This window comes from Macaca mulatta, chromosome 1 (assembly GCF_049350105.2).
Source record: "Macaca mulatta isolate MMU2019108-1 chromosome 1, T2T-MMU8v2.0, whole genome shotgun sequence".
NCBI lineage: Eukaryota > Metazoa > Chordata > Mammalia > Primates > Cercopithecidae > Macaca > Macaca mulatta.
This window is the reverse complement of record NC_133406.1, coordinates 234,928,496-234,948,090: the sequence shown is the minus strand read 5'-3', so window position 1 is coordinate 234,948,090 and position 19,595 is coordinate 234,928,496. Positions and strand designations below refer to the sequence as shown.

The 19,595-nt window shown below is 56.2% G+C and overlaps 1 protein-coding gene across 50 annotated transcripts in view; it reads right to left on the bottom strand.

The window, feature by feature from the left end:
- Nucleotides 1-5,025: 5,025 nt before the first annotated feature.
- The window catches only part of NPHP4 (nephrocystin 4), a 137,181-nt gene continuing 122,611 nt past the window's right edge, over nucleotides 5,026-19,595 (bottom strand). For 40 of the 50 annotated variants that reach the window (XM_077976498.1, XM_077976527.1, XM_077976568.1 and 37 more), the window contains 11 exons: nucleotides 19,372-19,577; nucleotides 17,155-17,381; nucleotides 16,753-16,939; nucleotides 15,652-15,735; nucleotides 9,957-10,113; nucleotides 9,246-9,331; nucleotides 8,577-8,662; nucleotides 7,302-7,473; nucleotides 6,549-6,728; nucleotides 6,087-6,230; nucleotides 5,026-5,602 (listed from right to left, as the gene is read on the bottom strand). In XM_077976498.1, coding sequence (XP_077832624.1) covers nucleotides 5,462-5,602; nucleotides 6,087-6,230; nucleotides 6,549-6,728; nucleotides 7,302-7,473; nucleotides 8,577-8,662; nucleotides 9,246-9,331; nucleotides 9,957-10,113; nucleotides 15,652-15,735; nucleotides 16,753-16,939; nucleotides 17,155-17,381; nucleotides 19,372-19,577 — 1,670 coding nt within the window. In that variant the 3' untranslated portion in view covers nucleotides 5,026-5,461. Of the gene's footprint in view, nucleotides 5,603-6,086; nucleotides 6,231-6,548; nucleotides 6,729-7,301; nucleotides 7,474-8,576; nucleotides 8,663-9,245; nucleotides 9,332-9,952; nucleotides 10,114-15,651; nucleotides 15,736-16,752; nucleotides 16,940-17,154; nucleotides 17,382-19,371; nucleotides 19,578-19,595 lie in introns of all 50 variants that reach the window. The other 10 variants (XR_013408751.1, XR_013408746.1, XR_013408752.1 and 7 more) reach the window with 5 other exon arrangements.

Genomic DNA, 19,595 nt, shown 5'->3' with positions numbered 1-19,595 from the left:
GCATACCCAAGACTGGGCAATTTACAAAAGGAAGAGATTTAATGGATTTACGGTTCCACATGGCTGGGGAGGCCTCACAATTATGATGGAAGGCAAAGAGGAGCAAGTCACGTCTTACATGGATGGCAGCAGGCAAAGAGAGAGCGAGCTTGTGCAGGGAAACTCCCATTTTTAAACCATGAGATTTCGTGAGTCTCATTCCCTATCATGAGAACAGTGCAGGACAGACTCACCCCCATAATTCAATCACCTCCCACCAGGTTCCTCCCACGACAGGTGGGAATTGTGGGAGTGACAATTCAAGATGAGATTTGGGTGGGGACACAGCCAGACCATATCACCCCTTTTCCCCACAGAGGACAGCACAGGGGAGTCTGGTGCTTCCTCAGGGCCTGTGTGCACAGGGCCCCACGTCACTCAACTCCTGACACAGCCAGCCATGCCAGCAAGCCGTGGGTGGAAGACACCAGTCCCATGGTGACACTGCCAGTCAGATCGCATCGAGCAGGAGGAGCAGCAGATGATCGGGGACAGTCCTGCAGCGCACCACATGGGACCTGCTGCACCCAGCTCTTACCTGGTCAGCTCAATGCACCTTCATGGAGGAGACCAAGGCACAGAGAGGCTTCAGAAGCAGGAAGCATCCCAGTCCTGCGCCCTGAGCCTGGCGTGAATGGTGAGAAAGGGTGGGAAGGAGCCAGGGGAGGACGGGCCTGCAGGCCCCAGAGAGGAACCTTGCCTGCATCCTACCCTCTGAAAGGTCTACGCAAAGGAGGCGACAGGATCAGGTCTGTGTTTCCTGACAGTCACAGCAGCTGCCGTGAGCGCTGGACCAGAGGGTGGCGTGAGGGCAAGCAAAGCCCAGAGTGGCTCAGGAAGGTAGCCTGGACAGCACTGACCCCAGTACCAGGGCCCCACATGGCCTTGGAGACCACACTCCTTCCCTCAAGCTCTCCAGAACCTGGGTCCACGTGAGTCACACACGCAGGGGCTGTTGACTTCTTTCCCTTAAATGTGGGTACAGCCCCCACCTAGAGGTTCTGCCTCCAGGAGAAACCCACATTGGTGTGTGGCTATTTCAAGGTTGAATTCTTGTGATAAAGTTTGAAAACCTGGAATCCCTATTCAATTCAGGATGGCTGACCAGCCAGGATGACGCGCTCCTTCGTGGCTGAGGACAGCCACCCAAGGGCTTCTCTACATGCACAGAAGGTCACTCTGTTGATGGGGTCACTCCTTAGACTTACACCAGCCCTTCTCTCCCCAGGACTAGGGACACTGATTTGCTAGTTACGGGACTATTTAAGACCTCCAGGGAGTTCCCACAACTCCTACGTTCACGTCCTGAGGCTGCCGTAAACAACTGCTGCAAACTTGGTGACTCAAAGCAACAGGAAGTTATTATCCCACAGCCTGGGAGCCAGACGGCTGAGATCAAGGGCAGGGCGGGTTCCCTCTGGAGGCTCGGAGGGAGAATCTGTCCCAGGGTCTCCAGCTTCGGTGGCTCTGGCAATCCCTGGCTTGTGGCTCTCTCCAGCCTCTGCCTCTGTCGCCACGGAACCATCCCTACGTGTCCCTTTCTGTCTCACAAGGACACTCTCCCTGGGCTTAGGGTCACCCCAATCAACACGACTTCATCTCACGCCCTCGTTTCATTACATCCGCAAAGACCGACCTTCTTCCCAAACAGCCAGATTCTGAGGTGCTGAGAGTACTGAGTTCTTCAGGGACGGTATTCAACCCCTAAAGTTGGGGTGACTGTTCCTCAGTCATCCATTCTCCATCCGGCAGGGGTCTTCCCAGGCCCCCCTAGGAGAGGTGAGGGGCAGCGTTGAAACCCAGGGGCCTGGCACGAGGTGGATCTGCCCGACCTGCAGAGAAGCTCCCGGGCCCTGCACAGCCTCCTGTGGACCCACTCAGGCGTGGCTTTGGCTTGGGTCAGAAGAGCCAGTGGGGCCCGTCATCACCAGCAGAGTGCGGCAGGTGGAGCGCGAGCACCCTCCAGGCAGGAAGGGTCTACATTCTTCATTTCCCGTCTGTAGGGCGGTGTCCTGCACAGGGCCAGGGAGACCCCACTGTGCTCGGGCTGTGCGAGACACAGACCCACCTGAGTACCTCCCGTGGGCAGGTCACCGGCTGCTCCTGAGCCCTCTGTCTCTTTCTCTGTCAAGGCCTCAGTGCTACCGGAGGTTGCTGGGGTGAGAGCTGCAGCGCCTCCGCCCACAGGGGAAAAGCGGCCATCAGGGAAGCAATAATGGCTGTTTCCCCACCCTCTTAGAACCTGAGGCAAGAATTTTAAAAAGCGCCTTATTTCTATATAGATAAACATAGCATTAAATCATTATCAGACATGAGAAATGCAAAGCAGCTCGTCTGGCTTGCATTTGACTCCATTTAGTGAAAAGTAGCTTTCAACAGGGGCAGGAGGAGGGAGGAGCAGGCGGGAGAAATGAAATCACAGCTGAGAAATGCCCGTGATGGGAATGATAACAGGCCCTTTGAAAGGCACGCGGCTTTGCACGGAGAGAGCAGCAGCTCAGAGTGGCGCCCTCGTCGGGGGGGTCCCAGGCACCCCTGTCCCCGTGGGCAAGTGCCGCAGGGCCCAGCTTCCTCGCAGGCACCCCGGCTCTGCTGAGACGGACCTACGACTGGCAAGAGGGGAGTCGGGAGTGAGTAAACACGCCACCCACACCTCGGGTTCTAGCACAGGACATTGTGGGCTCATAAAGGAAGGGACAAGGCCGGTGTTTTGCAACCCAGAGCATGCAGCAGGCTCGACCTGGGGTTTGTGCCCAGCAGAAGAGACCCTCCCCGAGATACCTCTCCTAGTGGAAGGCCAGGGGACACCCAGAATCACAACCGGCTGCAGGCCAGCAGCGGAAGGCATGGGGTCCTGATGGGCTGGCCCAAGCCCTCAGGCCACCCCACCCTGGGCGGAAGGAGCCCTCTGGGGTGGACAGCTGTGGAGGTTTCCCAGGCCTCAACCCAGCCTCAGGGAGCCAGCAAGAGGCACACGCGTCACGAGCACTGAGAGTGGGGGCTGCGGGATGGAGGTGAGGCAGCCACGGCATTGCCACCCCCGACAAGGACAGGGCTCCATGCTGACGGAGGGCTGGGATCAGGGCCGGGGGACTCATGGGACACAGCACCTGTCCACTCCAGTCCACCAGCTCCTCCCTTGGCCCACATGACCCCCTGCCCTGGCACAGCCCTGCAGGCCCCTCTCCAGCCTCTCCTGCCCTGCTGCCCCTTTGCAGGGCCCCTGCCACTCCGTCCTCTCTCCGCTGCCTCCTATGTGGAGAGGCCCGACCTCCTTTGAACTAAAGCCCCTCTTCATACCCTCACCCTGTTCCCCTCAGACCCTCAGTGCCGCCCGGCAGACTGCAACAGGTCCCCGTGTGATCATCTGGGCCCCCGAGAAAGCCAGGTCCTGGGCAGCATCCGTCTCCCCCGACCAGGGGAGTGCTCTGTCCACGCTCGGGTTGAATAAGGGTGTGAGGAGCATGTGGCAAATGGAGCCTCGCTGTCTGACGGCATCTCTCTCGCCAAAGGCCAGGCCGCTTTCTCGTCGTGGGCTCGACGGATGTCCCTGCGTCCTCCAACCCTCAGGCCAGCCTGGTCCTGCTCAGGGGGGCACACGCTGCCTGCCTGCTCCTTGAGGCTGGGGGCACCTCCTGCATCTGGCGCTGTGGTTTCCTCCTGTGCTGTGGGGGTGACAACGCAGATGCGAGAGCCCGGCAGGCTGGGGTGGGGGCCGTGTTACCGAAGCACCTCGAACAGGTGGGAGCCCTGGAGGCTTGGTCAGCTCTCTGCTGTTGCCTTGTGGGGCATCGTAGCAGCTGAAAAGCCTTTCTGAGTCCTTGCTTTACAGACCAGACACGGGCAGGGAGCACCGCAGGTCCCTCCGCTGTGCAAGGACCGAATGGACTTGGGGGATCCGCCTCTCCAGGAAAAGCAGCTGCTCTCTGGTCTTCCTGGGGGAAAACCCACGCGACGAAGAGCAGGACCCTCAGAGCAGGCAGCGTCTCTCTGCAGGGGTGGGGGAGGCAGCCAGTTCTCGGGCCACCTAGAAATGGAGGGGACGGAGGTGAAAGTGCCCCACGCACCTCCCCGAGGCCTCTCATGAGGCCTGCAGAACCCCTGCACCATTAGGAGGCACCCGGGGCTGCGTGAGCGCCTTCTCAGAGCTCTGCCTGTCCAGCAGGATGTTCCCGTCTAGGGTTCACCAGCCCCTCAGGCGTGGGAGCTGAGGCGAAGTCCAGGAGGCATCCTCAGCTTGGCCACGGTGGAGGAGATGAAGGCAGCTGGGAAAGCAGAGGCGGCGGCGCCCTCCCCGACAGACTCAAAATCCCAACCTCCTCCTGCAGCTTCGCGGCAGACGCAGGAGGTGAGTGATGTGGCCCGCGCTGAAAACGGCAGACAACAAGGGGTTGCTACCTTTAGGGAGGGGCCACCGTTATCCCATGCGTGCCCACATCTGTGGGGTGTGGAGACCTTTTAGGAACACAGAAGGACCCATTTCCTTAACCATGATCTTGAGAAGTCTCCTGCCGTGGTCACCCACGGCATCGACTGTCCCCACGGAGGTCACCCTTCACTCCCACCCTACTGTCTGCCACGGATGTGGCCGTGGGACCAATGGCTCTAAGCATATCCCTTCCTGAGGCATGTGGGGTCCCGCAATCAGAGCGCTGGGGCGGCTTCTGTAGCAGGAGGGGGCGCCCGGCCCAGGCCCTCCTCGCACTGACCTGCAGCCCGCAGCCCGCAGCCCGCAGCCCACCGCTCGGTGTGGCCCACCCTCCACTCCTCCGCCCCTTGCACTTCCACCCAACTGCTGCCGTCTCAGAGCCGGGGTCTCGACCCCCACTTGGGGCAGGCTTGAGCAGCCTCTCCATGAGGACAGAGGGCGTGGGCTGCCTGACTGGCCCCCAGCATGTCTCCTCAAGGAGAAACCGGGCTTGTGTTGTAGACAGGAAGCCTCTGACACTGCGCCAGCAGACAACACTCAAGAAAACTGCCAAGGGATGACATGTAAAAGTTTAGTATTTTGTTCAACAATTTAAAAAATAGATATAATACCAGCATAAAATATTGCATAGCAAATAATAGATTGTTTGTACAAAATCCAGTAAGAAAAACATAATTTTATCATTTAGGATGACTCATAAAATACATTTTGAGCAACAGAGATAATGAGGGTCCCACGTGTGCAGACGGCAGCACCAGAACCAGAGCCACGCCACGGAGTTCACGCTCACGGAACCCAGGCCTGCTGGGTGTCAGCAGCAGCTAAGCTGGACGCAGGTACTACAAAATGACCAGCGCGTGCTCTCTGCTTCCTCAGCCAAGTGGTGGGCCCTGAGGTCAAAGGCTGCGGAGAGGCGGGGAGGACGGCCTGCAGGGCAGGAGGGGCAGACAGGCCCCAGCCAGGTGCCCCAGGAAGGATGTCACCCTCAAGCCCTCACTGGTAGATGACCTTCACGCAAAATGCCTCTTCGTTCTTGTCCTCATGGTCATTGATGTAGACCAGGATCTCCTCCTCCCCCACTCTCTGACTAGGCGCAAACTGCAGGCCGACGGTGTGGGTCTCTCCACCCGCAACCTGGAAACAAGCATCCAAATCCCAGCGTCCACCCCCGGGCCGTCCCACACTCTCACCAGCAACCTCTCTGCATGGTCGTGTATATTTCCAAGGGGAGCTGACAAGGCGGGGGAGCCCTGCGGGGTGCATCCAAGGTCTGCCTTTGACTTCAGTGCCCGGGACAAGGACGGGAACCGGTGCTCGGCCAGGGTGACGCGTTACTCAGACTCGGAGCCACACTCATGTTCGAGACTGAGCTGTCTAATGTTACCATGAAAAGCCCTGGGCACATCACCCTTTCCCACGCTCCGGAGAAACTTAGCTAAATCTCCAGCTACTAAAGAGACAACGGGCCCACCCAAGTATGGGATGGCACCGGTCACCGCCCTGGGGTTTTTGGAAGCCTGCTGGTGACTCGAGGAACTCACTCCTAAATGCAGCCTAACTGCCTCCATTCAGGTCCCCAGGGCTCCCCCTGGGAGTCCCACGCACAGCCCCACCACACCTGGAAGGAGTCCTCCCTGAACCGCAGCAGCTCCGGGTGGTCGCTGTGCAGGTGGAACGTCCTCCGGGAGGGGTAGGGGTTGGTGTAGGTGATCCTCTTGTTGACACCCTTCCCTTCGCCCACAGCCAACGTGATCTCAAAGGCCTGTGGAGGGAGGGGACAGGGAGACACTGTGGGCACTCGCGGGTACAGCCACTGGCCCTTCCTCCAAGTATTCCCTGAGTCTACTGTGCACCGTGCACGGCCCCAGACACTGGAGACCCCCACAGAGATAAGATAGATGCTCTCTGGAGCTTCCATCGGGGAGACAGACAGCACAGGAGCAAACACTCGCACACCCAGCCCTGCTGGGTCAGAACCCTGTATCCAGGTGGCCCGAGCCACAGGGCCAAGGTGGGGGTCCTGCAGTGCCCTGGTATTGAGCCCCCATCCCCTCAGCCTGTGCCTGCCACACATACAGACCTTGGAGATGAGCGGCTGGCGGCAGGAGAGGCACACGAGCCAGGAGGCCACCAGCTGGTGGGAATCCACGTCCACTAGGTTGAGGTGGATGAAGCGGCTGCCAGCCCTGAGGGGCCTCACACCAACATGCAGGTCCTGCACCCCATGAGGCGGCAACATGAAGACACCTTTGGGGTCTGTCTTCAAGAGCAAGAGAGGCGGGTCAGGGCAGAGCCTCTCACGGTGTGCAAGCAAGGGGCTCCCAGCCAATCAGCCAGGGGAGCCCAAGGTCATGGGTGGTTCAGGGGCAGTCAAATCTGAGGCCATAACCAACCCTGACATCACTGTGGCCGCGGCTCGGGTCTGCACCTGGCAAGTCCCTCCTCCCACATGGTGACTATCTGCTAAGTGCTGCCTCCACAAAGAGAGAACTGAAGCCATTCTGGGGCTTAAAACCCTGGCCAGCTGGTGGCACCAGGGGCTGCCCTCCCACCCCATCTAACTGTGGCTTCACTAACGCCAGGGCTCCTGTCACCATTTACCTAGCAGGAATTCTGAACACTGGCCTTTGGGGTTGGTGTGTACGTCACTCACCCCACAATGGCATATCTAAAGAAAGGTGACTGCCAGGAAGCCTCTGGTAACAGTCTGAGTGCTGGAGGTGCTGGAAAAGCTGCCGTCAGGGCCACCCACTGTGCTCCAGCTGAATCCCCACTGCCCGTCTCCAGGATGGGGTTGGGGAGAGGCTCAGAACAGCCCCCAGAGAGGCCGTACCTTCAGCTCCTGGGGGTGCGAAGTGAAAGCTCTCACTTTCCTCACTGTCTGCGTCCCCCGAAGGACAAGGGACAGGCGGGTCAGCTGGCCTGCGACGCAGGAGACATCCACGCGCTGCAGGGAGTGGAGGTAGACCTGCCACGTCTGTGTGGGTGTCGCCAGCCAGCGATCCCTGCAGTGGGACGGGAGCCATCTGCACTTGTCCCGGAAGACTCAGCACCAGCCCGTGAGAGGCCAACAAGGGCTGCCAGGAGTGTGGGCAGACGGAAGGCCACGCAGGGAAAGCCCCAGAGGACCAGGCCCCAGGAGGCAGAGCTGGGGCCTAGTGGCTCTGCCCCAGCTGCCCCCCTCCCACCCACAGCAGAGGCTCTCAGGGCACAGCAGGGCTGACTGATGGCCCCACTTGTCTGCACCCAGGATGCCACCTGGCACGAGGGTGCTTAGGAACCACATGTCAAACAAATGACAAGGCACGCTTTAGCCAAACACACATCCTGGACAAGTGTCCACCCCCAACAGGGTTCTGAGGCAAAGCCAAGGGCAGCGCCACTCAGGAGACAGGGTCGGGGCTGGAGGTCATGCCGGCCTGAGCAAGGAAGCCCCTGTTAGCATTTCAGGGCCAAGAGCCTGCTGCTTCATAGTAAAATGGGGCTGGGTGAGGCATCTTCATGGGCTCACGAGGAAGCCACTCTGAGACGTGGTCACGTGGCCCCTCACCCTCTGGTGGGCACTCAGTGCAGGTAAGCCCCTGACCTGTCCTGAGAAGCACTGCAGGAAATCTCCCAGCTCACGGCAGTTTGAAAGGATTCTCACAGGACTTGGGGATCCGACTTAGGAGGGGAGGGAAAGGGACCGGGTCATTTAGCCTGGAGGAGAGAGGGACGGGCAATTCCACCACAGTCCTCCCTCTCCGCAGGAGGGACCACAGCTTCATTCATGCTGTTCGGCCTAGCGACTCAGCAAGAAGAAGGTTAACAGGGGCCTCTGGGTCGCCCTTGGCACTATCTGGAGACAGAGGCTGACTCGTGTCCTTCCTTGATGGACACAGGCTGCGTCCCAAGTCACTCAGGCTGCAGGTGCCCCTCCAGGATGCCTTCCCCAGGCCCCTGCTGGCCCTGGAACTCGCAGCAGAATCCCGCCTCACAAAGTGAAGGCCCAACAGCTCCCCCAGGTTTAGGAAGGGGCCAAGCCCACTTTCAATCCACCAGTAGCCCCAGGCCTGCCTCCTCCTCTCCTCTGCCACTGCCCCCGGGTCCCCGAAGCCTGTGCACTTACGAGTAAATGATGACAAAGAAGTCTTTGATCTCCGGGCTCGGACCACTGGCTACCTTCAGAAACACGTCCCGCGGCTCCCCCGGGCCCTGCCAACCAGATGTGCAGCAAATCAGGGCACACAGCCCACTGCCCAGCTCTGCCGACCCCAGCCTGCCCCTAAATCTGTGTGACTAGTGCATGCAGAGAGTGAGGGCCAGCCCCTCCCAGAATGAATCTGTTCATGTTCCATACCAGTCAGAATTTACCATTCTGTTCACTGTCAAAGACAAAATCATTAGCTTCCTGATTTTACAGGGATCTCAATAATTAGATTCTACAGGAGATTTTATCCAGTTTCCTAACTGGTCATAACACAATTATTGCCTTATCCTTTACACAATGGTAATTAATAAGTGCCTTAATTACCATTCACTTTATTCACTTTGTTTCATGCCTTTTTAAAATTTAAATTCAGATGATCAAGGAGCTGATCTGCTAGTAGAAAAAATAAAAACACGCTCATAAAGCTCTCATAAAGATGTCAAAATAGCCCTTTAGTACCTTGGAAAAGAAACCACTTAGCGGAAAACCTAAAACGAAGAGGCTCCCAGGAGACCCCGCGGGGAAGACGATGGGGGCGCAGACTCACTGGGAAGGATCTGCCTGGGCCGGGGCCACAACACAACCTACCACATTCTGGGTCTCACAGATGACATTCGGGTCGCTGCAGCGAACGTGGACCGGGGGGTCCTCACCAAGCATTCCCACCGGAGCACCTGGAGCAGGGGAAATGTCACAAAGAGTCCTCTCCACATTTCCGGCCTGCGTGGAGATGGCCCCACGTGTTACACACTATAGGACGGGACAGGCTCATCACAGGTGCTCAGCAAGACACCTGCTGGGGAACCGGACGCCGCCACCTTTCCCAGGACAGCATCCGAGCACCGTGTTCCCTGCGCAGACACCCCCGTCCAGCCCACTGCCGCTTGGCTGCAGCCACCTCCGCAGGGAATAATCGAGGGGCCACAAACAGGAAAGCGCAGCTCCCTGGAGCAGGGAAGCCTGCACTCTGCTGTAAGGGGCGCCAACCGGAAACACGCGGGCCATCAGCCGAGGAGGAGGTGTTCCTCCAGGCACACCTGGACCTGGGCTGCGGAGCTGGCATTTTTTAGAAGGGCGGACTCACCCAGCAAATGCGCACCTAGTCATCTCAGAGGTGGCAAGAGGGGCACCGTCTCCAACCATAAAGGCAGGAGAGAGAATTCCCCAGGCCCCACGTGCTGCTCTAACAGCACCAGGGCATGAAGCCATGAGGCCATCTGATCTGTCACCCTCAGGAGGTGCCTACTTCCAACAGGTGAGCCTGCAACATGTGGGCCGCAGGGTCAGTGCAGGACCTGCCTGGAAGCGTGTGCCAGGGCGGCAGGCGGATGGCCTTCTTCAGAAAGGAGAGCTCCGGGTGGTAGAAGCGGAAGACCTGGTCCACCACGTGGGGCTGCAGCTCCACCGTCAGGCAGAGCACGGCGATGGGCTTGCCGCCACTCACTCGGAACAAGACCTGTGAGGAGGCCACGCGGAGCGTTGGGACGGGCACGAGACTTGGGAGCAGCTTCTCGTCCCTCCTTAGACAGCACAGGTATCTCCACTGTCGCCACGACCCACTCACCCTCCACTGCCATGATGGGGGAGAGTCAGGCATCATCAAAGGCAGAGACTGAGTCTGCAGCAGCAGGTCCCCACCCAGAGGGGATCGCTAAGCAAAGTCTGGGCCGGCACCCAGCACAGGGCACCCAAGCAGCCACATTGCCATTATTTCTCTCCAGTACGGCACACTTCTTAAATGCCAGTGGAGGTGGTCTGTAGTCCTAAGTCAAAACTACTCCCGCCATGATTCCACCTCCTAACACCCTGCGTGCAGGTGAGCAAGTCAGGCCAGGAGGTCCTGGGGTGGGTGGTGGTGGGGCCAAGTTGGTGGCCAAACACGTCAGCACAAGCTCTTTTGATTTCAGACGTCAAAAAGAGGCTGTGCCTAAACCAAAGCAGTTAGAAATAGAAACTTCTCTGGTTTCAAAAGAGCTACTCATTAAAAACCATATTGTCTAAAGAAGTATTAATTTGGACAACTGATAAAAAGGCTGCATTTGTTTCAAGATACACACACACACAGAGACATGCACTCACACACATGCACACACACATGCATGCACCCACACATGCACCCACATATGCACACATGCACCCACACATGCACATATATGCACGCACATATGCACACACACGTGCCCACACACACACATCCACCCACATATGCACCCACACGCACCCACATGCACGCACCCACACGTGCCCACATGCACACACGCATGCATGCACCCACACATGCACATACATGCATGCACCCACACACATGCACACACATATAAGCACACACACATCCACCCACACATGCACACACACGGATGTATCCACACACATGCACACACACACCACCCACACATGCACACACTTCACACCTGTACACATCGAGAAGGAGACAGTGGGGCAGGTCAGGAATGAAAAGATCCTTCCAAATATATCTTGCTTTATAGTTTGATTTTTGACTTAAATGTTTTTAATTTTGAAAACTAAAATAAATAGAAGTGTCAATGTATTAAAAATAAACAAATCTAACCTTCTATCAAGTTGGTGCTGTAACTACCCAGAGAAGAATTCTTTAAGTAAATTTAAATCACAGGATACAAAGGACCTAAGGACAAATGCACCTTCAGACATCTTGCACTGACAGATAGTGTCTATCCCCGGTTGGTACTGATGTTTTGAAATATACACATACACAAAGATGGCCAGTGTGGCCAGTGGTATTGTAGCCAAAGGGATTTGGCCAGTGTGGTCAGCAGATTGGTTAGATACAGAGGAAATTAGGCAAATAACTAAATATAGTGAACCAAATGGGAGCCAGGTTTCTCACGAGCAAAAATGGGAATTACAAACATGGAAAAAAGACAGCAGGAAGAAACCCGTGATGTTGAACTGGTGTTGGAAGAACTGCTGCAAATTCATGGTCTTCAGCACACTAGAAACAGTAGTCTATGCACATACACACACATACATATGCACACGCACATAGCTATACATCGTATATGCATGATATGCACATATGTATCTGTATATACAGGCATACACCTCTTAGGTCTCTCTGCTGACAGGGACTAGCAGCAGTGACATCCCAGTAGCACTGAGTACATCTAGCACTCAAATCTTGGTTTCTAAATGTCATTCTCCAACCAAAAGAACCTTACTTAAATGGCTGACATTCCTGAAATGCAAGCTGAGCCTGGGGCATCTTGCTGTGCTGGGCAGTAAGGAAAGACTCAAAGGAGGACAGGGGTGAATCAACAGGACACAGGAGCTGGCCTGAAGGGGCTGCCCTCCTTAGTCAGGGACAACATGGATATGAGCAACAAAATAAATAGTAACAAAATGAATAAAATAGAAATTCATTGTTCATAAGGCTATAAGAAGTAAATACGTGAATGGGGTGAAGGCACAGCCCTACCTTACTTAAAATACCAGTAATCGACAGAGAAGGAATGAGGGAATTGGAAAATCCACGGCAGGCAAGCATCCCATTAACTACCAACTCGGGGCGGTCATCAGTGCACACTGAGACCTAGTGCGTAAAAGTCTGATGAAGAAGAGGGTATTTGAAAGGCCTCAGTATCTCCCAACAAGATACTTACTCATGACTTTCTGATTACTAGACACAAATATTTCTTTTTTTTTTTTTTTTTTTTTTTTTTTTGAGACGGAGTCTCGCTCTATCGCCCGGGCTAGAGTGCAGTGGCCGGACCTCAGCTCACTGCAAGCTCCGCCTCCCGGGTTTATGCCATTCTCCTGCCTCAGCCTCCCAAGTAGCTGGGACTACAGGCACCCGCCACCTCACCCGGCTAGTTTTTTTGTATTTTTTAGTAGAGACGGGTTTCACCGTGTTAGCCAGGATGGTCTCGATCTCTTGACCTCGTGATCCGCCCGTCTCGGCCTCCCAAAGTGCTAGGATTACAGGCTTGAGCCACTACGCCCAGCCACAAATATTTCTTAGTTGATATTACAGGAAAAAAGCATGGCAGATGCCATCTTCACTGAATGGAAACACTAACATCACCAGTAACAGGACAAAGCAACATGGTGTCCCTCACAGTATGATGTTCGGAGAGGACACAGCAAATGTCTGCGAAGTCCCTGTCCCAAGTGCATCACCTGGGTCTAATCAAACCCGAGTCTAACCGAACCAAGGCCTAACCGAACCCAGGTCTAACCGAACCTGGGTCTAACCGAAACCAACACCAGACCAGCCCCACTGGGCACACCCTGCAGGATAACCGCCTGTGCCCTTCAGAACAGCCACAGCTACAGCCACGCCAGAGGGACTCCATGGGCAGCGGGCTGCTGGGGGCCGCTGGGTGGGCCGTCTATCAAGTACTGGGACATTTGCGAATGTGAACGGGGCCTGTGATGACAGAAGAGGAGTGTCTAATTTTCATGGCTCTGCCTTGCCTGTAGAGGACAGTGGCCTTATTTTCAAGACAACCCAGCTCAAAGTGTCGTGGAGTAAAGGGCATTACCTGATAATTTATTCTCAAATTGTTCAAGAAAAATGCATAAACAGAGAACAGTGAGGCAACCATGGCAAAGGTTGGTGCTTGGGAAGGCTGGGAAAACCCCATGTGGGGACTCTGCACTCTTCCTGTAACTTTTCCCTAAGTTCTACATTATTTCAAAATAACTACTTTTTATAACAACGAAAAAAAAGGCACAGGAGTTAACCTGAAAAGGATGGCAGTGGCCAGAGAGAGGGCAGTTCCAGCATCTAAGAGTGAAGCCTCCATGGGATGAGAAATACAAATATAAAGCCCAGGTGTCCATCACGAGACGCCACAAACACGGACTGTCTCTGGAGGGTGCTAGGACGCAGCTCGCTTACTTGAAAATTGACAAATAAAGGGAATGATTCTAACATTCACCCTCACTTTCAAGTACAAAGCATATTTTAGGGTAACCAAACCACTGGTGGGGAAAGTCCTTGTTTGTAGGAAAATCACAGGAAGAATGACAAGACTGTAATTTCACCTTGGATGGAACACACGTGGGCCAGGAGCCTCAGCTGGATGCGAATGAGGGAGAAGCGGGTGACAGCAACAGGCCGTCAGCACCTGAGCACGGTGACAGCCAGCATGGCCTCTGTGGGTGGCCTTCGTGGACGACGTGGCCTGCCCACTGAGCAACTCCAGAGGTGGCGCACCCCAGGCCAGCGGGTCCCAACCCAAACACACCAGCTGTAGAAAGGCCCGTGCTTAGAGCCCCAGCAGACGATGCCGAGATCCGCCTTGACAGGGGCAGCGATGACAGCAAGCAGTCACGATAAAAAGAAAAGTCCTCATCGGTCCGAGATACACACTGCAGTAATTATGGGTAAACTAACACAATGCCTAGGATTTCCCTTCAAACTCCAAACTCAGGTGAAGAGACCATATTTTTGACATAAAGATTATTTTAAGGTGAAAACACCTGAAATCTTTATCTGAACTTCCCTTATCTGACTAGTGCACAGCCTCCTGAAAATGCAGCTGCCATTAACCCCCTATGTGAAAGTGAAAGCATCCTGCAAATTCCAGGAAGGTCACAGACTGCCCATGCCTACAGCACGAAGAGACAACAGAACATCCCTGCCTTCCCACAGAGGCCCTGGCCCTCGCCCCTTCGTGCTACATTGGCACACAAACCTCGACCTCTGGGCATTCGGCAAGCTACTCACTTCCCAATGCTGTCACGGGCTTGCGACGGTGAGGCCCATCTTTCCTCCCATCCCTCTGTCTACCGTCATCCACCTGCAGGCCTTGCCATTCAGACCTAAGCTAGCAGAGGAAAACCTTCCTCCCAACAGTTCTGGCAACAGGATGTGATGGCTGGGACTTCCCACACATGTAAGGAAAAGGTATTAACCTAGAGCACTCAATAAAGAACAGAAGTATTCCTTAGATCAAGGCAAAGCTGTGGCTGCATTTAAACAAAATAAAGCAAGTTTTCACTGGTGATGGGGCCTGGTGGACACAGAGGGCCAGGCTGTAACCACAGTGAGACCCGGGCCACGGGGACCCCACAGCCTCAGGCCGGGACTGTGCTGAACTCTGAATTCTGTCCTCCAGGTAAGGTGTAGGAAAGACCAAAGCTTTTTCATTTTGTTTTTCACTTCCCAACTACTACAAAAGGCATGTTTCTACCAAATAAAGAAAAACCTGGCCGGGCGCGGTGGCTCAAGCCTGTAATCCCAGCACTTTGGGAGGCCGAGACGGGCGGATCACGAGGTCAGGAGATTGAGACCATCCTGGCTAACACGGTGAAACCCCGTCTCTACTAAAAAATACAAAAAACTAGCCGGGCGAGGTGGCGGGCGCCTGTAGTCCCAGCTACTCGGGAGGCTGAGGCAGGAGAATGGCGTAAACCCGGGAGGCGGAGCTTGCAGTGAGCTGAGATCCGGCCACTGCACTCCAGCTCGGGTGACAGAGCGAGACTCCGCCTCAAAAAAAAAAAAAAAGAAAAAGAAAAACCTTCAGAAACTGCCATAAAGCAGCAACGTCTCAAGCTCCTCCTGCGAATGTCTCAGCCAGCTGCTGAGAAGCAGGCGCTTTACTCCACGGCCTTCGCTTAGCAAGGGATATAACCAAGGTCTAAGTCTTATTTCCAGGAAAAACCACACCACACACACACCAGGTAATGCTGTGTGTGAGGCTCACAAAGTGGCCACAGGCTGTGGCAGCCACCATAGGAACTGCGGCTTCACACCCGGAGAGCCCTGGCTGTGAGAAGGCGGCCACCGACGAGGTATTTCCCACCAGACACAAAGCAGGCTGTGCCGGAGCCCAGACGGAGCTGCCCTGCCCAGCGAAGACATGGAGAAGGCCATTCCCAGGCCCACACCACCCCTGCCCTGACCTGGCCCCAGCCCTCCCCTCCAGGTGGGGAGAGAAGGACATAAGGGTTAGGCCCTGGGAATACCTGAGAAGCCCCGAGATCAGTCTGTCCTCTGTTGCCCCTTTACCTTGGCGTGTTTAGCGGGCACTGCGCTGGACTTCCAAGGTGACACGGCGTCTGTGCCCTTCTTGTTGCTCAACCCAGAAGAGGCCTGCAGGAACCAATCAGCACAAGCAGGTCAGGGAGCGACACCACTAGGTGACCAGCACCTGTGCTTAGAGACACCACTGCCACCCAGCTGGGAGCCACCAGCCTCCTCTCACACTGACTCTCCGGGCAGCAACCATCACCAACCGGCCTCACTGTGCCAGAGAAGGCTGAGGCTGCCAGGAGCAAAGGAACAGCAGATCCCAGGTGGAAACCCAGCTCTGCCTGAAGCCAAAGGCCTGAGGTCCCACCTGCTGTCCTCACAGCCCGTCCCAAGAGCCAGCATGGAACCCTGTGAGTGAGCCTCTAGGGACATTTCAAGTCCACCTTAAGCAATGACCATCACCCTAGAGAGCTGACCCCAAAAGGTCAAAAGCTGAAACACACACTCCATGCCTCTATGCCTGCCTCACACACCCAGGCATGACACACCCCCTGCAGGCACGCCTCACACACCACCCCCTGCACACACACCTCACACAGACCCCCACACGCACCACTCCTACACGTGTGCCTCACATACACCCCGCATACATGCCTCCTGCACACACGCCTCACATATCCCCCCTGCACACATACCTCTTGCAAATACACCTGCTGCACGCATGCTCCCTACACTCATGCTCCACGCACACATGCCAGCAAAGCTGTATCTTGCATAGAGCAGCCAGTGCTGCAGTCGGAAGCGACCAACCAACATTAACTGGAAAGAAGATGCTAGAAAATGTCAATCCATTAGATTCACTGGGCTTTAAGAAGCCCTAACAACCAACCCAGTAAAGAAAATTAGGAGGAGATGGTCCAGCCCGACACCCATCAGGCTAGAAAAGAGAAGGGGCAGGTTGCCACTCGCAGTGCACGTGCCAGGGCTCTTGTTGAACACAAAGGGGAGTGGATGGCAGCCCGAAGGCTAGTCCGTCTGCCACAGGCACGGGAGGGACACTGGTGGAGACTGGAAGCATTCTCAGTTTCCCACTGTCATCAGCCAAATGCAACTTCCTTGTGTGCCTGACACCCGCACCTGCACCACGGCCAGCTGCCCAGCAGAGAAGCTCTGGAACTTGAAGGGGATGTGGGCGGTCTCGTGGGGGCGCAGGTAGAGCTGGGGGGCCAGGCTGCCGCGCAGGTGGAACATGTCCTCCTCCACCGGCGTGTGCAGGCCAGCAGCACCCTTGAAGTCCCTCCACTCCTGACTGTCCACGATGACGCTGGGGAAGGCAGTGTCCAGGCGTCAGGGCAGTTCTTCCCAGGAAGGCCCACAGGAGGCTGTGTCCCACCCACCGACAGCAGTGCTCAGAGGAGTGGGAGAGAGGAGCCGAATCGCCTCGGCTCTCGGGCAGAATTCAAGCCAGCTCAGCAGGGGAGCCGGCTGCACCCAACACAGATCTGGGCTGGGGCAGGATGGGTGTTGCTGAGACCTCACCTGAGCTCAGGGTTGTCGATCTCCACGGTCACCGTGTGCTGTGTGTTGTGGGGGTTCTTAAGCACAAACTCAAAGAACTCGGCGACCCCCAGTGTGGCGTGGAGTGTGTGCTCCGTGGTGATGGCCAGGCTCAGCAGGCTGGTGATGCTCTCGGCCTTCGTGCGCTCCCGGTAGGCGGCGATGACCTGTAGGTCCCGCAAGTGCTGTGTGCGGACGCTTTGCTGGGCCTGCGGACAAGACGATATGGGCGGACAGGGTCTCAGGCACGCTCTCCTCCACGAGCGGCTATTGCTGGCCGCCCACCACCCGCGATCTCAGAACAGGACATTTCTCCACCAGCATCGCCACCGCCACCCACTTCCTTCACCATGTGGTCTGGGTGGAACTGGCCGGCCCCGCCCAGGCGTGGATCTCAGGCAATGCTGGACAGAGATCTGCTGGCTGTGTCCCCGACACGGAGGTCCACACAGCACCCTTGCCTGCTCCGGAGAGACTCCTCACAGCCGCAAGCCTGGCCCCCCGCCCAGTGGAGAATTAGAAACAGTGGTTTCAAACAAGAGAAAAGAATAGCCTCAAAACTATGGTGACAGGCCTCACCCGCCAGGTCCCCAACACAATGTCAGGAGCCCTGTCTGGGCCCAGAGTCCGCAGGAGAGGACATGCCCCGGCCTGCAGACTCTCGGCCACACCGGGTCAGAGTGCGGGCAAGCAGCATGCTGCTTCAGCGAGGCTCAGCCACCCCCTTGCTCTGATGCCCCAGGGACTCGAGGGGCTTGGCCAGCGCACATGGGTTCTACAGGTTGGAGACTGGCTTGTTTTTCTTGTGGGCCTTACAAGAAAAAGTGAGGCCCTCTAGAGGCTGCCTTGCAAGATCTCAGGCCTGGAAGGGGCCACCCCCATGCCGGGGAGTCGGCCAGCCTACAGTTACTCCAAGAAGCCGCTGCGGTAGGGCGCTGGGAACCTTCTGTCTAACAGAGGAGGCTGAGGCGTCAGAGAGATGGACTGACTTGAATGCTTTCAGGATTTAACTCAAAAAGTGAGGACAAAATTTGATTCCTGACTCAAATGACTTTGGACATTCACTTTCCAACATCCAAAGCTTTGGCTTTTCCTTTGCCAGGGGGATTGGAGCTGAGCCTTTCACACTTGGGGCTTCCATCAGAATTTATCATCAGAGCTTTTCAGGAGTTGAACCTCTGACAGGCTGTGCTGGACAATGGGGCCAGACATGAGTAAGGATGAGAAACAGGGCTAGGGCTGAGAGTGGCTCCTCACTTCCAAGCTCATGCTGACAGAGCTAAGGTTATCCAGGCTGGGGGCCTCCAGAGGCCACAGCTTCAAGCCCTGCCAGCTGGGAAGGAGGGAGGGAGAGAGGGAGGTGGGGTGGGTGTTCTGAGGCCTGGGAGGAGGCCCCAGCCATGCCCTGGCCCTACCCCTGGCCTCCCTCTAGTCCCTCCCTCCTCCCTGACCACTGAGCCCACCAGTCCTGCAGGCTCAGGCCAGGCCTCCCCACCCCGTGTCCTCTCACCATGCCTGTTCCTCACCCCATCAGACTGAACTTAGCCTAGGTAGGGACCGAGGCATCTGCATCCACCTTTGAGCACCAAGGCCTCACTGGCGGGAGGCTGAGTGATGGCCCTGCTGAGTTTACTGTCAGGAGAAGGGACACCTCTGTTCAGACCCCGGCCTGCCTGCATGCAAAGGGGAGTCTCAGGAGACCTTTCTCGAGGCCCCTGTGGTTCCCGACTTCTATGCACCCAGGAGGTACAACCATTCTCACCTCCCATTTCTTAGTTGCAAAATATTAATAGTTCTATTTAGATTTTCAGCCAAAAAGGGGAATTTTTCTAGCCAGAATGATTACACTGATAACCCAGGATATGTCAGCTGTTCACAGCTCTGGTCCCCAGACCTGGGAGAGCCTCAGACTCACAGGCAAAGCTTTCTTCAAACCCAGGCTCCGGCGGTCCTGCCCAAACCAATCAGTGTCAGAATCTCCAGGGCTGACGCCCAAGAAATGGCTTTTAGTAAAAGCTCTCCAGATAATTCTCACTTAAAGATTTCCCCCGGTGGCTGAAAAAGTCCGATTTCTTATATTCTGTCCCTAGGATTTGGGAGGAAGGTAAGAGAGAATCACGAGGGAGGCAGGGAGAGATGTGTACAGTGACTCGGTCTGCGTGGAGACCCCGGGACAGTGACAGCTGAACAAACCCTCACCAACACGCTCGTCCCGCGCCGGCCCAACTCTCCCCCGGCCTCCTGCAGGCGCACAGACTTCATCCGCTCCAGTTTACGCCTGCGGGTGGCATCCGACTCGCGGCCGACGTCCCGGGGCCCCGTGCCCTGCCGGGCATGGGTCAGCAGCATGGCGGCCAGCTCACTGTCCACGTCCGCCAGCTTCTGCGCTTGCACCACGTGTTTTCCTGAGAAAGGGTCAGAGG